Here is a 17,710-nt window from a genome sequence, read left to right as displayed (position 1 = left end):
TATTGTTTCTGTGCATGTGTGTGTGTGTGTGTGTGTGTGTGTGTGTGTGTGTGTGTGTGTGTGTGTGCGTGTGTGTGTGCGTGTGTGTGTGTGTGTGTGTGTGTGTTGTGGGAGGGGGCTGCAGAGCAAGGTAGAGCTACTTTTATGCACTTGTTGTGAGCATTTAGGAATCTGAGGGCTCCTGAAACGCCTAAAATGTAAAGGGGCTGGCAGTTGTCAGGGAGTGAGAGACAGAGGGGGGAGGGATGAGGGGAAGGGAGGTCAGAGGGGCCGAGGGGGAGGAGAGTCCAAGGGAGTCTCCTGGAAAGACTACTAGATGAAGGGGAGGAGAAAGAGGGAGGTGAAAGGGCGTCTGCAGCAGGTGGCAGAAAAGATGAGTTCAGTCTGTCAGAAGATTTGTAACCCAGCCAGCTGAAGGAGAGACTTTGGACAAGGAGAGTCTTTTTTAGGGCTTTTTAGATGTACGGTATCTTTTAAATTGTACATGTTATAGTGGTCACATTAACAGCATTTTAGCCAGTTAAATAAAAGAGAGAGACGTGAACTGTTTTTTTTTATTTTTTTAGTAGGAGCATGCTCAGTCTGTTGTCTACCTTGCTACCTACTCAGACTTTTATTCTAGTCAACACACTCTCTGTGTCTCTCTCCTGAGAGCACAGAGGGTCAGAGTGACAGAGAAAGTGTAAGAATAGCACAAGCCTCGGCATTCAATCGCTGGAACCAATACACTTGCTGTACATGAGTGTACAACCTTTTTAAGTGTGGCAGTGTGCTCAACGACTGAGGCTCCTGAGGTGCACATACTGAACAGAACAGACAGGAGGCTGCTGGAGATGTTTGGAGATTAGTTTTCTACCTCAGGTGTTACAGTGAAGGAAGTCTGAGGATACTGATACCGAGGAGATTGTAAATGGACAGGTAAAAGTGCTTTAGGGATAGATTTTTTCCCCCAAGTTTGTCTTAAAACAATAGCCTGGTGTCCAAATGTGCATTCAAACTGTTTTTTTATTTTGAGACATAATATTTTTTGAGTGGAGGTTTGCTTTGATAAGTAGTACAACATGTTTTTCAGGACACTTTCCTGTAGGATGCCCTGTCCCTGTTGATTGGGTGTAGAAGAAGAAGTTTCTCTTTCACACATAGGATGCTATTGTGCCTGTGAAGTGCATCCTGATTTAAAGCGGAGGGATGTCTCATAATGACAGTCAGTGCTACTTTAATAATGCTAAATCTCCTTAAAGAGACGGAAGACCTTCCATCAGTAAACCTCTGCACGGTCTCCAACCATCCATGGTGGTGTGGCGTGGTCGAGCTTCACCAAAATGCAGCATGGACTAATAAAGATGTTTTTTTTTTCTTATTGTATGAATTATTTTGATATTTATTTTCCCATCTTATGAATAAATAAGGCTTTGTGTGGTGTTTTTTCAAGTGACAAGCAAACAGCGTGAGGCCGAAAAGGGTCAAACCTCAGTTGCTGTAGTTCCTCAAATAGCCCCTGGGTATACAGAGAAGAGCGAGGGGAGCTGCAGCACATGGAGCTGGAATTGGAAACCCACGCAGGGCTGAGCAGCACCTGGTGAGCCGCATGAGCCAGCTGAACCGTCCTCTGCAGAACAGGAGCAACAACTGCTGCCTCTGCTGGAGGGGTCGACCAACTGTTTAGTTTGACGAAGAATTAAGTGACGTTAGTTTGATCACAGGGAGAGAGATCACACTGTCTGAAGGAACACGGGGAAAATAATCTACATTTAAAGGTTCTATATTGTAAAAAGAAATCTGATTTCCATGTCTTTTTTTAATAAAGCAAGTCGAGGTGCTATATAAATACTGTTCAAGTATGAAAACGCTCAATCCACAGAGAAACACACACGAGCCATCAGGACTTCTGTACAGTTGTGATGTCACAACTACACTATATATAGTCTTTTCAACTGTGTTATGGTATTTTCCAGCGTGGTTTTGCCTCTTGTGCCTGTATCGCTTTGATATAACTTTGCTATCACATTAATCATACAGCTGGTGATTTTACCTACCTATATTGGCTGATTGGAGCATATTAAATTTATCTGGTCAGACTTAAACCATTACAAGCACTTACAAGGAAAGATAAGTCAATCGATCACATGCATTCACTGCTTTGCCAGGACCGCCTGTGTGCCAGCAGACGGCACAATGTGCAGAGTCTATTTGCATGAGAAGCTCACCACTGTCAACACAACCGGCCAACAGCTGAATACACATTTCAAGTTTTATTTTGGTATGATGGATTGAATGAACATTGATCCCACCAACCTGAGCGGTCAACAGGGATCAACTCTGCAGCAGCGCCTCCTACTGACAGCCTGACACACTGCATGGAAACACAGTTCGGAGAAAAAAAGATAGATTTTTGACTATTTTATGAACATGGGGTTATGTTCAGTTGAATTAGGAAATGTGATGTGGTACAAGCGATGAAATATAATCTACAGTGTCATAACGGTGTCTCCTCTTCTATTCATTTTCCGAGGCTCTGTAGAGAAACTACACTTGCAATGTAACTAATTCGAAAACAAATAAAACAACAAACATCCACATTTTAAAGGTATTTAAATATGTTCCAATTTAATATTAGCGTACACTCTACACAGACAAAATCTAAAAAAAGAAAACGAGATCAAACATCCACATACAAAAAACATCTTCCCATTGATAAAAATGAATAATATCTCACTTTATTTACCTTTACATAGAAGTATAATAATTTAGCAACACAAAAATAATTCAAAGTGTATCATACATCTTTTATGTCATATTATTTATAACATATACAAAAAGAACTCCCCTGTAGTCTTCTGTGATTTGTTATCAGACACAGAGATATCGTTTGCTGTCAAACTTTCAAGCAGCGTCAGTGTTTACGGAGTCAGTGGTGAGGTGATTTTAACAAAACATTCATTCTTAATTGGGGCAGGGTTTAGTAATATTACCAACTTACTGTCACAGGAACCACAACACAAGTGACAATGTTCAAGGCATCGTATCAAACTGTGGTGTTGTGGGGAAATGAAAATGTGTGGCGTGTTTAAGACAAAATCACGAGAATTATAGCAAAGAGAAAACAAAGAACATGAAAACTGAGACAGTAAACAGAGCTTACATGTTGCCGTCATACGCTCTATAAACTGTAATAAACATATAAAGGCTCTAAATGTATACAACCAGAGAGTGACTGTGTACACAGGCAACATAAATGGCCAAATACCAATGATCAATATTGTATTAATTTATCCCTTGTTTTTGAATATTATCAAAACGGATCCATTCAAATGTCTGTTGCAGGCCACAATCCACTGTTTCTGTGCATCACTGCTTTCAAATCATAATTTAAAAAGTTACGTTCACAATGATTCAAGTTTCTAGCCTTATCAAAAACACACAAATAAAATAAAACTAGCATAAACCTTCAGGGAAATGTGCACAGGTTTACAGTCTTGTAGGGAAAAAATGTGTAGGAAAACATTATATTAATAATTCATTTATATACAATTTTTTCCAATTATAAAATCTATTAAACGTGACAGAAAGCTCCTCCAACACACTAGCTGTCCTCCGTCTTAGAAGTAGACAATGCAAATATAGGAAATATAGATTCAATATAGGGACTGACTCAAATAATATGAGATTGTTTGTAAATATTTGTATATTTGTAATTTGTGTTCCTGTGTTGCATATTGAAGTTGAAGAGTCAAAGGGCTGAAGATACATTACGACACTGCTATCTAGAGGTCGGGCGTCTAAACAACACAATAAACTCAAGTGAATCCATATTTTCTTACATCCCTAAATAAGACCTCCAGTTGTTTCTCACAAGCATTTCTATAAACGATGTACAGTCCCTTTAGAGCCGTGGGCATTTCAAACCCGGGGTATTTGCATGTCTGCTGCAGACTCCCCCTGAGCAGGGAAGTGGGCATTCACCATGCAAATATTTACTGAGGAGAATCGTAACTTCTGAGTCAGACCCTCTACGCCAGCTACAATATTTAGCTGGCTCAACAGCCCTGTGGTTAACATGTATGTGGTATTTAGAGCGGTTTACACAAAATGTAGTGGTGGCCAAGTGTGCCTTTCCTGTAAACACCGACCAGGGAGCAGAGCATGGAAGGGACGGCCGTGTCAGACACTGACGGACAAACAGCGGGCAACAGTCAGAAAGTTGTAATGTTGGCTTCTGTTTTTTTATAGATTAGACCAAAGAAAGATGACCAGGATAACAAGATGATATTAAAAATGATGGGATGTTCAACAGTGAGATAATTGTTAAGAGAAGAGTGATCATAACCGAGAGACCACCTCTGACTTTAATGACACGTCTCCTGTACCCTTCCTATCTACCAGAAAAAGGCTGTTTAGCCGGCCTCAATCAGGTTTGACTCCATTTTGTTTGACATATAAAGATGGGAAAGTGTATGAGCTTCAGGGCTTTCACTTAAACCCAGAGCGAACTAACTGAATCTAAACACTGGCAAACCCACCATGTCAATATAACTCCAAGTCCTTGATGGGAGAAGAGGTGTTTTTAGATGTGTAGCACCTCAGCTGTGACTTACAATGTGCTTACATTAATTTATGTCCTTACAGTGTTTAACCCTGTGTTTAACACAAATAGCTGCATCATTTGGCTTGTTTAAACTCAAAAATGACTGGTAAAGGCTTCAAGTTTTAAAAAACAACAAAACTTATAGACACAAATACACATTTAGCACTTGTGTGCTTCTGAACAGTTTTTGGTTTGGTTGTGAAAATAATGTTGATGATAACTGACTACAGTCATTTGCACCAGATTGATTCTGCACGTCTCAGGTGTGCCTGAACTATTTAACACAGGATTTGGGCCTTTCCCCAAACAGTACTATGGTAGTGACAGTGATTTAAAATAAATGACGTGAGAGTGTCTGTCTTCATCATCTCTTTTTTTCACTCTCTTTCACACCTCGTCTTTCAGTGTAGAATTCAATATTTTCAAAATAAAGCATCTCTAGGAACTCTCAGACCCATGTTTCAGTTCTTAGGTCTTGGCTGTGGATTACCCTGTCTGTTTTCTTTCCAAACGGCTCCTCATGTGGTGCTAATTAGTCGTTTCAGCAGTGAAAAGACTCTTGCAGCGTTTAAGAAAACCTCTTCAATGTTTCCTTAGCGGTTTCCCATTGTCCTCTCTCTTCAGTGTTCATCTGTAGTCCTGTAGGAAGTTCTGCTTTCCTTCAGCTTTTATCCATCTCTTTTTTATTCCAGGCAATATCTTTTCCCCTCTGCCCCGCCCCCTTCCTCCGCTTTTTCCTCAGGCATTGACCTCACCTCCTCATTTCTCCCTCTCCCTCATCCGCTCGTCTGCGCTCCCTGTCGTCTCAGCGAAGTGCTCGTTTCTGTTCATCTTGTAGAAACGCTTGTTTCTCCATCAGTTTTCTGAACAGTCCTTGTCTGTTGCCGAGCAGCTCTGTGTGCTGGCCACACTCAGCTATATGCCGCTGGTCCAGTACAGCAACAGCGTTCGCATTCTGGATCGTGGACAGACGGTGAGCGATGATCATGACTGTCCTCCCTGTTGATTGGGTGAGAGGGGCAGAAAATAATAAGTCAGGAGAAACAAAGAGTGGCTTCAGTGTTCATTTTGGCAGCTATTTAGGATTTCGTCTTTAGGCGAAAATAATCATTCGTTTTAGTCACATTTTATTCCCACAGTGCCCCATCGGATTAAATTGAACATTTTCAGTTTATTAAGTCAAAAACAATATCATGTCATTTTAGTTAAAGTGATTTCATATAAAATGTTATATTAAATTTTATTATTATCTGATGAGAAACACAGGTGTTTATCGACAACACCTGTTCAACTGACTTCAGCAGTTTAGATAACAGACACTGGACTGTCATTACAGACGTGTGTGTGTGTGTGTGTGTGTGTGTGTGTGTGTGTGTGTGTGTGTGTGTGTGTGTGTGTGTGTGTGTGTGTGTGTGTGTGTGTGTAAGTTAGAGTTATTTTTAAACTACCGTTTAGTCATGTTTTTCATCAGTGTTATTGCATGTTCATATCGTCACAGTTAGCGCCAGATGATGCCATGTGGTTTCGTTGTCTCGTCTTAGCCATAAAAAAAAGGGTTGTTGACGAGCATATTTCATCATAGTTATGGTTAACAAAGTTACCACTGCAGTATAAACAGTGTTGAAACTTTATTCTAAAATATAAATATATAAATTATAAAATAAATGAAAGGGAGAGTGGAAAAAGATAGAGATCTACCTTCCATCAGACGCTCCAAGGCCTCCTGGACCAGGAACTCATTCTCAGCGTCCAGTGCACTAAGGAAAGATGGTTGTTTAGTGTTTACTTCAACCAAATAACTCAAGATGAGTCTCGAACCAGCACAATAAAAAACTGTTTCTGAAGGCAGTATTCTTGTCAGAATTTTCAAACATATCTACAGAGCTGTGCGGAGCATTAAATGAAGACAAAAAGGATAAAGATAGTGAAAGTACTCTAAAAAAAGTAGTTTTGTGAGCCGATTTCGACAGCAACTCTTTAGTCTCAGTGTTTCTCACCTGGTAGCTTCGTCTAACAGCAGGATCTTAGGATTCTGTGGACAGAGAACACAAATGGTGTTATACAAACTAATTCAGGATTCACAGAAAAAAAGGAAAGCTGACACTCGAGTGCAGGCCCTGGTCAAACTTGACATTTTAACAAGTTATTCTTGTGGTTCAGTGTAATGATTTAGATACTGATGATGACATGACAGGATGTCTGTGAGCGATGACAGAAAAGCCAAGCCTGGTTTAGTGGATAACAAAAGTTATGTGAAGATGATGACCAGAGTTGTCCTTTCTGCTGATGTGGATAAACAGTAAAACGACCGTGTTGTTGTACTCACTTTGAGCAGAGCTCTGGCTATGGCTATCCTCTGCTTCTGACCACCTGAGAAACACACACACACACACACACACACACACAAGTTAAACGCATACACACAGAAAAGGCTGCATCTAAACAGGCCCTGTGTCTCTACTGTATTTATGGAGCCATGTTCCGAAAGGAAATAAAATGATTCATAATTCTACTATGTTTGAAAATATGAATACACTGAAATCATTCAGAATTAGTAAGTCTCGGAAACAGCAACAGGTGTTGTTCTTACTTTTTCATACAGTTTATAAAAAGACAGCAAAGTAAATATTACATTGTATATGAATGCATTATTGAGGTTAAATCATTCTTTAAAAGGAATAAATGAGCAACCTTTCCAAAACTGAATATATATTTACAGCCATGCGAGTGTAATTGCCTTATTGCCTCCCCAGTGCAGTAGATGTTGTGATCACAACTCTGTGGTGTCTCTGCGTCTGCTTCTTACCTGACAACAGCACTCCTTTCTCCCCCACTACAGTGTCAAAGCCCTTAGGAAAAGTCTGGATGAAATTAAAGGCGTTGGCCACTCTGGCTGCCCTGTAGATGTCCTCTGTGGTTACAGCGTCTGGGTCCACAGCACCATATGCAATGTTATCTCTTATAGAGCAAGAAAACAGCGTGGGCTCCTGGGAGAAAGGTGGGAAGACAATCTTCACTCAAAGGCTTTCAGTATTTTACCAATTACAGTTAACGAAAACGCTAGGGCTGGACGATATAGACAAAATCTTCGATCCTGATATGGGTCATTTCATATCATAACGATATATTCTCATTTATTATGAAATTTACTGCAAAAGAATCAGTTTTCTGAAGAATTTTAGTTTGTGCTTCTTATTATAAGTTTAGACACCGTAACTGTGTCTCCCAATATCCTTATATATTACCTCATCACAATTCCACTGAAAGACGATAAATGATCAAGTTATAGATTCATGAATTACCTGGCTGACAGTTCCGATGTGACTCCTGAGCCAATAGGGATTTAGATCTCTGATGTCATGACCATCTACAGTAATGGTACCTGGAGAAAAGAGGTCATTCTCATAGGTAAAACATACATCTGACAGGGGATTGAATTGTAAATGGACTGCATTTATAAAGCACTCGTATCCAAAGTGAGGAACAATTTAACCTCATTCACCCATTTACTGCCGACCTTACAATCAGTGGAGCCACAGCCGCCCCAAGATTTTTGAAAGTGCCTGATTACTTAATAGACAGAACAAGCTCACTGGGACAGGTCTGCTCTGTGTCCACAGAGTCAAAACTAAACATGGAGAGGCAGCGCTCAGATTTTATTTGCTCATTTAAATTCCCCAAAAACTGCAGGTCTGCTGCAACTCTTAGTTCTTTTAAATCAAGACTGAAGACTTTTCTGTTTTCCACTGCCTTTCATTAAATCATTTTAACTGCTTGTACTGTGTTTTAACTTCTCCTTGTCTTTTATTTCTGTTATTTGAATTTATTTTTATATGTGATGTACATGTGTTTAAATGTTTTTAAATGTTCTGTGTGAAGCACTTTGAATTGCCTTGCTGTTGAGTTGTACTATATAAATGAATTTGACTTGACTCTCACCAGCGTCGCAGTCGTACAGCCTGAGCAGCAGTGAGACCAGGGTTGATTTTCCAGAGCCGCTGGGTCCGACCACAGCCATGATGGTACCACCCGGGACCAGCAGACTGAGGTTCTGGAAAATAGGGGCCTCTTTACGGGTTGGATAGGCAAAGGAGACGTCAGAGAACTCCAACTGACCCTTCAGCTGGTCTGGAGGAAGCACGAGGCCTTCTGTGGTGGAGCGGAGGAAGAGGGGCACAAAGACAGAACCATTTACTTTAACTTGCTTTAATACAGTAATAAAACAAGGAGAAATGTTATATGTACAGTGTTACTGACTGACAAGGCAAAACAGTCATAAATTAAAGGCAAGAGATGTTTAATATTTTCAACTGATGTCTGTTTTAACAAATACAATCTTCACTATTATTCAAGCACTCTGTAAATCTTTGAAAGTCATTTATTTGTTACAGATGAAACCTGACAGTGAATATACACCAACCTACACAGACGGTGAGTCTATAAATGTGAAATTCCCTGTCATACAAAGTTCTGGAGCAGTAAAGATCCAAGGAGAAGAAAATAGTTATTTACGTACAATAATTGTCAAAACATTCTGGACACATAAATTATTCTAAGAATTATAATGATGGGTTAACAAGACAAAAGGGGTGCTGATGTAGTGAGGTTACACTGTCCCGTGTGTGTGCGTGTGTACACTGACCATTAAGAGGAAACTCAGGCTTCCTGTCCAGCAGCTCCCACAGTCTGGTTCCTGCACCAAACCCCTTCATCAGCTCAGAGTAGAATGAACTCAGACCTAAACGTCAAAAGAGTATAACACAGTAAGCAATATCTCTCACACACACACTCACACGCACACACACACACTCACGTGTTAGTGTATTACCTGCGATACTGATGCCCACCCAGAAGGTGTACATGAGGAACGATGAGAGTTCTCCCACGGTCATGTGCTGGCTGGCCATCAGAAGGCCTCCTTTGTACAACACTGACAGGATCATGATGTTACCACTGAGACCAGTCTGAAACACACACACACACACACACACACACACAAACGCACAAACGCACAAACACACAAACACACGCTTGATTATTTGATTACTTCATCTGGCATCACTGCTACTCCCTGACACATTGGCTCTGATTACAGTCCATCTGGGAACCTGCCGGAAGAAGCTGGCTGGTCTGTCTCTGGATCTCTAACGACAGCTCGCTGAGCGTGGAGAATATTATTCACCTGAAAACGTCTGAATGAGAGAAACACTCCGGGGGTAGGAGATGCACAGAGAGTTACACAATTCACAAAGAGCTCATTTTTCATCTGCGGACTGAGTTGCCAGTTTATTAAAGCTCAATTCAATCAAATAAAATAGCTCTGCAATAAATGATACTTTATCATACAGTATGTGGTTTTGTTGATATGTTGACTGTTTTAAATACGTGTTGATTTAATTTTATGATCATTTTGTGGCACTGCCTTGTATTTCAACGTGAACTGCACACAGAAGTTCAAGAGTTAGAGATATGAGGAGAAAAACAGGTTTAATGATGTTAGTCTCCATAGCAGCCATTTCACTGTGGTGAGAGGATTTTTGAAACTCGAGCTCGCTGCACAAAATGAGCTGTTTTGACCTCGAGGATAATCACAGCCTCGTGAAACTACAACCACAGTCAACAAGGGTTTTTTTTTTCAGCAGTCAGCACAACACAAAGGTGCTCGCCATCCAATTGAAGTCTAACGATTTTTGATATGAAATTGCAGCATGGGTTTTTCTGTGAGGTTCCTTAAGTACTTGGTGTCTTAATGTGCTGTTTTAAAAGTAAGTTTACATTTAAATTTAGCACCAAATTGGTTTAACAAATGGATTCAACCCAAAAATGCTGTAATGACTTCTGAGAAATAGTGTAATAAAGTATCCTAATGTTCCAAGCCCTTACACAATCTGACCTTTCAACATTTTAATAGGCAAAACACAATGTTTATTACAGATTCTGTAATATGATGTGTAGATTTTTCAGAGCATCAATATTATACACATATATTTTGTTTATTGTTGCATCTTACATCCTGTTATTATATTATATTATATTCTTTTATATTTTATGTCTTTACCCTTTTTCCTTTGTTTACTCACTGCTTATGTTTTTCCTGTTTGTATTTGTGTTCCTTTAATAGAGCCTCCCTGCACAAGCATTTCACACATTTTTACTTGTACAACTGGATAATAAACATCTTGCCACACCACCCTGAGCTGCATCTCAAATAAATTGTCAGGTTCCCAGCTTTCAGATATGTGACATGTACTGTTGACCCCTGTCCCCCAGGGACCCCTCTAAAAAAAGGAGGGGGAAATGCTAAGAGGTTAAGAGCTATAAGCCAAGTTGTGTCACTGAGGCGTTTCAACACCGTCTTAACCCACAGAGGGGTTCATGTATCCTCTGAACTTTTACAGAGGATTGGATAATACTTTTTTTATGGTGAAACATCCGGCCTATACAAACTGTCAGGTACTGTGGTGTTGTGACAAACCTGAAATAAGCGGAAAAAAGCAGAAGACTCTGGCTCTGTGCAATATTTCACATGCTCACTGTGGATTTGTTTGCTTCACAGACAGGAAACACACACAAACACACACTTACCACTCCAAAGAAGCCCGCTCGTAGTACAGCCTCCTTCCTGGCCAGGCTGAGGACCTCGTCTGTCTTCTGTGTGTATGTGTTGACCTCTGACAGCTCTTTCCCAAAAGCCCTGACTGTCCGCATGTTGCTGATACGCTCCTCTGCCAACTACACACACACAAACCGTTTTACACAACTTTATCTATTGGAAATCAGATTATCAACACAGCAGCATATTTACTCCGTCTGCAAATTTAATCAAACCACCACAAGCAGTAATATAAACTTATAAAATAAAATCATATGAAGGCAAAGACAGTAGGTTTAATGACCCTCATATTTCATCACAGTTTGCTTGTTTTTAATTACCACGTCCTCAAATAATGTCTTATTAACAATTCCTGTTGTTGAACATCTGGCAACTTCTAACACCAAACTTGCTCATAAAACAATTAAATATATATATATTTTTTAAAAACGCACAAGTTCAAACCCTTGATCTGTGTTTTTCTGTACCTGTGTGGCTTGCGCGAGCGCGTCCTGTGTGTGTTTGGAGATGGTGCGAAGGTATCTGCCATAGACTACAGCGAGACCGGCCATAGGAGGAACAATCAATAACACAAAGCTTGCAAGACTGGGGGACACGAAGAACTGTAAGGAGAGACGAACAAAACTGCAGTTAATGAAATTAAAAGGAGAGAAAAGACACATAGGAAAGGAGAGTAGAGGAGGAAAACAAAAGTTCACACCACATGGCCCTAACCAGTAAATGTGACACGCATTACACCAGGAAATCATTTTACTTCCTTGTAAGGAAAAATCTTTTGTCGTGAGCTGCTTTATGATTTTCTGATGGGAAAAACACAGAAGGTAGTCAACAGACCTGTTAATCCATAACACACACACACACACACACACACAGAGGTGTGTGTAATCCTGTTTCCCAACAATCCACAATCAACAATGAGCAGCCCACATACCGTCAGAGCAAATAAAAGGCGGATATAAAAGCAACAACTTCTTCCATGTACTGGACAACAAAACTCTGAACACACACACACACACACACACACACACACACACACACACACACACACACACACACACACACACACACACACACACACACACACACACACACACACACACACACACACACACACACACACACACACACACACACACACACACACACACACACACACACACACACACACACACACACACACACACACACACACACACACACACACACACACACACACACCTTACCTTACCTTACCTTACCTTACCTTACCTTACCTTACCTTACCTTACCTTACCTTACCTTACCTTACCTTACCTTACCTTACCTTACCTTACCTTACCCTACTCCGGTCAATTACGTCATTTCCGCTGTCTATTATTTCTGAATAGCAAACCGCTGCTACGGATGCTGTTCTGATCATAGAGTGGAGGACTGTTTTTAAATTAATCAAATCATTTTAAAATCAATATTTTGTGTCGAATTATTGATTTCTCTAGTAAGTAGCCATTTAGTACGTGTGATAATGCAGAGAAAGGGGGTCATTATTGAAAATCAAACCCCTTCAGGGGGATTCAAGTCTTGCATGACCCTGTCAGGGTTCAATTTGCAATACAAAACGGTTTACTCACACATTATTCCTTACAAATTGTTTTAAAAGTTAAACTGGTTGTGCCCTTAGTTTGCAATAGTTTTGTTAAATTTCAAGGCATTTCAGAGTAGCAGTCAGTAGTAAGGAATTTAATACCCAACACATGTATATCAAAACATAAATATATCATAAATGATTCCTGTTAACTCGTCATTTAAACCTATACTGACTTCTGACCACTCCGAGGGACGTACTTACCATCATACTGACGCCAGCAGCCGCCTGGGCAACGGCTCTCAGCCCGTCTGCGAGGTTGTCGGTGATCGAGCGGCCTACCAAGGCTGTGTCAGCAGAGAGGCGGTTGATGAGCTCGCCGGTCCTAGTCCTGTCAAAAAATGCCACTTCCTGCCTGAGGATGGAGGAGAAGACGGAGGCGCGGAGGTTACGAACAACCTGCTGGCCTGAAGAGAGAAGAGAAAAGACATTAGTGGGGAAGATGGAGAGAAGAGAACGTTGCAACGAGTCACTGATTCGATCATCATCACAACATGAATCGATTCCATCTGTGGTCAGTGATTAAGCGTTTCAGGCAGTCATTCAATAAAGATAAATAGTATTGTTGGTTACAGAAGTGCAATCCCACTCTTATGTCTACACTAAATATAAAGCTGCAGCCTGAAGGTACAAAGACTGGAGACAGGGGAAAACAGCTGGCCTGACTTTGTCCAGGATCAACAGGAATCCTAATCTGCATCTCCAAAGCTCATTAATTAATATCTTATGAGTTTAATCTGTGCACAAACATAGATGTTGTCTCCATAAGGTTTCCGGGAAGTCACTGCGCCTGGCTGAAGTATTTACAGCTACCACTTGTTGCTGCTTGTGCACAGATTACACAAACAAGATAGATCTTGTTAGTGAGCTTTAGAGGTGCTGGGAGGTGTATTTTCTTTAACTTTGGACTGAACCAGGCTGAACATTTCCCCTGATACCAATATTTATGCTAAGCTAAACTAACATCTCTTGGCTCTAGCTTCATATTTAACATACAGTACAACCATGAGAGTGGTATTGATGAGTATTTAGGGCCAACTGATGAGAATGTAAGGGCAAAATATCTATATATCTATCCTGATAAAGGTAATTTCATGTCTCTATTAATGATATATATCATGATGTAGCATGTTTTTTAGTAATTCAAATTAAAAAAAGGATAGTCTACACAAAATATAAGACATTAAAAGTTATCATAGATGAAGTAGAGAATCATGTCCATCCCTCACGTTTTGCTCATTGATGCCGACATCGGTGCGTTTGTGTTAAGTGTTGGCTGTATGTCCTGTAGCAGTTATCATTAATGTGAATATATGCGCCTGTGTTTGGTCATCCCACCTGAGATCTGCATGAGGTAGACTCTGGCAGCATTGGCCGCCCCTCCGCACAGGAACACTCCCGACAACATGATGCATAATGATGTCAGGGATGTTGTCATGGTCTCTGTGTCTGCTCCTGTGGTGTAAATGGTGTCGATCACTTTACCCAGGAAGAACGGAGCAGACATGGTTACGGCACTGGAGACAGTCAGGAAGCCCACAGCAGCTGATGTGGACATAGATAAAAGAGAGACAGATTGAAGTACGCAAAACTAAAGGCTACATTTCATAAAAGGAAGTTTTATCTTCGTATTGTGAAGGGGTTATTTAGAAAGCATTTTCAAAGAACTCTCCAAATGCACTTCATAAACAGCTGAGAGTGGCACAGCTGAATTTGTCAGGTAATGAATTTGACTCAAATTTCCAAATTTTCAGCCTGGAGACCTGTCTCCAAACAAGATCTGAGCAAGTTACAATGACACTCGCAGCCCCTGAAGACACACACGGATATGTCCTTTACACTGTCCTCTTACATACAGCGAGGTGGCCTGCTGCTCAGAAAACCAGAGTGTCAAAAATAGTGTACATTTCTCTTACGTTTATACTTCTATCTCATAATGCTGCTAAAAATATGAAACAACAACTGTTGCAATATATACAAGACAAGCTGGAACAAGCAGAGATGATGAGTTTTATTTTAGTTATCAGTGTTTTGGTTCATTTTGTAAAAAGAAAAAAACAAGTTTAACGAAACCTACCATAAAGCAAGGTTTACATTTTGTACTACCTTTTCATTTACAAGTGCCATCGCCATTTCTAGAGTAATTCGTAAAACGTTTTTTAGTTTGAGTCTGTGGGTATTAACTCAAAATCTTCCTCCTGTGTGGTAATGAAAAGTGTTGCTGCAGAAAGGTAGTTGTGTGCATTCTCTCCTATATTTAGGAGATTTAAGATAACCGATTAAAGCCCCAAAATATTTATCGGACTGACATTTTAAGCAGCATTTAAACTCTACAGTGTCTTCATCAGACAAAAGCGTCTTTTATTTTTCCTACAAGAGAAAAACTTAATGTAACGTTTGGACACCTTTTGTTCTCCTCTTATACATAATGAATACCACATTTAAAGGCTAGATCATAAAAAGAGGCCTGTGGACTCATCAGCACTAAAACGCAACAAAAAATATACTTTTAAAGAAATGTATATCTTTGTCCACAACAAAATGCTGAAATTGTTTAGCTGTGTTTTTATTGAAAGTGTCCCTTCTGCATCATCTTCTGGAAGAGTTATGCTACCTTTTGTTTTGAATATGTAATTGAGCGCAGGTACATGTTTATAGGCACACTTTACCTGCCAGTCTCCATCTCTCCGGGTGAGCAAGACGCAAGATCCGTCTCACATCCTCCAGGGGGACCGTGGTCGGTGTTTGGCCGCTCTCCGTGTCCGCCTGAGTCTTCACTGACCCGGCGGGTGTAGGTGTAGAAGAGGCGGCCGAGGAGCTGGCGAAGGCAACAACAGGTGTGTGTGGACAGAGTATGGAGAGACCCGTGAGGGGACTGCTGCCGGGCAGGACAGACAGGAAGGGCCGGGGTGAGGAGCGAGGTAGGGCAGATGACCTGACCCCGGTGGACGGTCTCTTCCTCCGGTGGTCCAGCCACAGCATCCTCGGCTGTGTCAGCTTGGACAGATGCACTCCGTGAGAGCACCTCGACATGCGAAATAAAAGCCGCATACTAGCTCAAAAAAGTACAAAATAAATATTGTATTTATAGTGTTTTGTGGTATTGAGGTGTTTCCTGTCGAGTAGGGAACATGTCAGTCCTCCAGCCGGCAGGTCAACACACCGAGCAGTTGCACAGCGTCTTGCCGCTACATCGTCCAGTTTGACCGTTAGTGTCCGTTTATCTGCGCGTGACAGCCGCCTTCCCCCGGTTTATCTCTTATCACTGAGCAGCCACAACACCCCGCCTGTCACAGGCATCTGTGGCTGCTATTCGGTTGGCAGGCGGGTGAAGTGGAAACACAAGCCGCCGAAGACCGACCCTCACCGAATCCACTCCGAGAATCGCACCGTATTTCCCCCAGAAAGAGTGAAAAAGCGTAGAAAGGAGGAAAGGTGACCCTGGTTTCTTCTCATGTAACACACGGTTCCTCCTCAGCGACGACTGCATTCAATGGCTGACCGCAAACTTTCCCAGACCTAACCAAGCGAACCCACACCATCGATGCCTTGTGCATGAGTTTCTTTTTAATATTATTTTTATTCAATAATTCAGAATTCAGTAGATTGCATGATTTGTAGTCAAACAATTAATCAGTTAGTATTACATGCTTGCACGTGGATACATAAGACAGACATATTTACATAAAATGTTAAGCAACAAACAAAAACTAACAACAACTAAAAAACAACAAAACAAAGGGAAATCACAAATTTATATTCGAAGTGTTTCTTTGTAACATTGCATTGAAATAACAAAGATAATTGGATTAACTTAGTACGTTTGATAACCTATTTTTGAGTATAATATATTTTTTTTAAACTGTTGCTTTCTTCCTTGTCATTTTATCAAGGGATTCCGTATACGTGTTAAGTTCTCTCTTGAATACTAGGAAGTTATCGGATGTTTTTACATATCTGTTTTTATGAATAAAATATAATCACCATGTTATTGTCTTCTGAATTTCCCCTTTTGGTACGGAGAGTGATTTCATCGGCGGTAAAGCTCGGTCCACCCAGAAACTGTGTAACTATCTTTGTGAATGAGTTGTGAACATGGTTGTGAAATGTTACACGACAAAATGTGTCATTAAATGCGTTTCCAAAGAGCAAAAGTCTAATGTTGTTTTTACGCGTGTTGCGAAGAAAATAAAAAAACATTATATTAGCTACATAATGTTTTTCACCAAACTGCGTTTTCATTTATTTTGAAATGTCTGTTACAAATATCTATTGTTTGTATTATATTTTCCTATCAAATATCATCATATTATATTTATATTATATATTTTATATAAAATATACATTTTCAACAGACTTCCATTGCTAGGCAACAGCTGTGTTCCTGGTTAACTTCCGGTCAGCTGATGTCTTTCACATTCACTGCAACAGGAATCAAACTTGGACACATTTATAATCTTTATGTTTACAGCTTTGAAAAGGTTATATGTATATATATATGTTTTAATATTATATATATATATATATATTAATATAAATAAATACGTTATATGTTATATTTTTATTTATGTATTTGTTTTACCAGAGTCTGCGGCTAGTGAAGATGAAACGCGAATATTTAGCTAGTGAACCGTTTGCCGAATATTTGAAGGAGGCAGGATTATATAACAGGATTTAGTGATTCTTTTTTCTTCGTTTGTTTGTTTCTTTTGTTGGCTTTGATTGTTTACAATTTAAAGCAATTTGGATAGCCTTTATTTTATGCTCCGGTGCTGAACAGTTGGTGGCGGTATGCACCAAGAAGAACTACTACAACTGTTGGCCGACATCGTCTTTCGATTGCTTCAGTCTGGCCTTCAGGGTGAAAGGTGAAAGTTCAGCCCATCGGAAA

At 40.3% G+C, this 17,710-nt stretch overlaps 1 protein-coding gene across 1 annotated transcript; it reads right to left on the bottom strand.

The window, feature by feature from the left end:
- Window positions 1–5,267: 5,267 nt before the first annotated feature.
- Window positions 5,268–16,285, bottom strand: abcb10 (ATP-binding cassette, sub-family B (MDR/TAP), member 10). The gene is made up of 14 exons (XM_083914867.1): window positions 15,489–16,285; window positions 14,158–14,364; window positions 13,024–13,226; window positions 11,666–11,800; window positions 11,171–11,317; window positions 9,414–9,549; window positions 9,228–9,323; window positions 8,525–8,734; window positions 7,888–7,967; window positions 7,392–7,572; window positions 6,912–6,955; window positions 6,583–6,617; window positions 6,284–6,342; window positions 5,268–5,584 (listed from the first exon to the last, which is right to left on the bottom strand). The coding sequence occupies exons 1-14, from the start codon at window positions 15,868–15,870 to the stop codon at window positions 5,391–5,393; spliced, it is 2,109 nt and encodes a 702-aa protein (XP_083770993.1). The 5' UTR covers window positions 15,871–16,285; the 3' UTR covers window positions 5,268–5,390.
- Between the last annotated feature and the right edge of the window lie 1,425 nt (window positions 16,286–17,710).

Source organism: Echiichthys vipera (genome assembly GCF_963691815.1).
Source record: "Echiichthys vipera genome assembly, chromosome: 1".
Taxonomy (NCBI): domain Eukaryota; kingdom Metazoa; phylum Chordata; class Actinopteri; order Perciformes; family Trachinidae; genus Echiichthys; species Echiichthys vipera.
Note: the sequence above shows the minus strand (reverse complement) of the source record. Positions and strands in the feature narration are given on the sequence as shown.

Excerpts from the sequence above, each read along its gene's own strand:
- abcb10 (XM_083914867.1), bottom strand. The coding sequence starts at position 15,870 with ATGCGGCTTTTATTTCGCATGTCGAGGTGCTCTCACGGAGTGCATCTG. Across the intron at positions 11,318-11,665 it reads CGCTCGCGCAAGCCACACAG|TTGGCAGAGGAGCGTATCAG; the intron begins GTACAGAAAAAC and ends GTGTGTGTGTAG. Across the intron at positions 7,573-7,887 it reads ACATCGGAACTGTCAGCCAG|GAGCCCACGCTGTTTTCTTG; the intron begins GTAATTCATGAA and ends CCTTTCTCCCAG.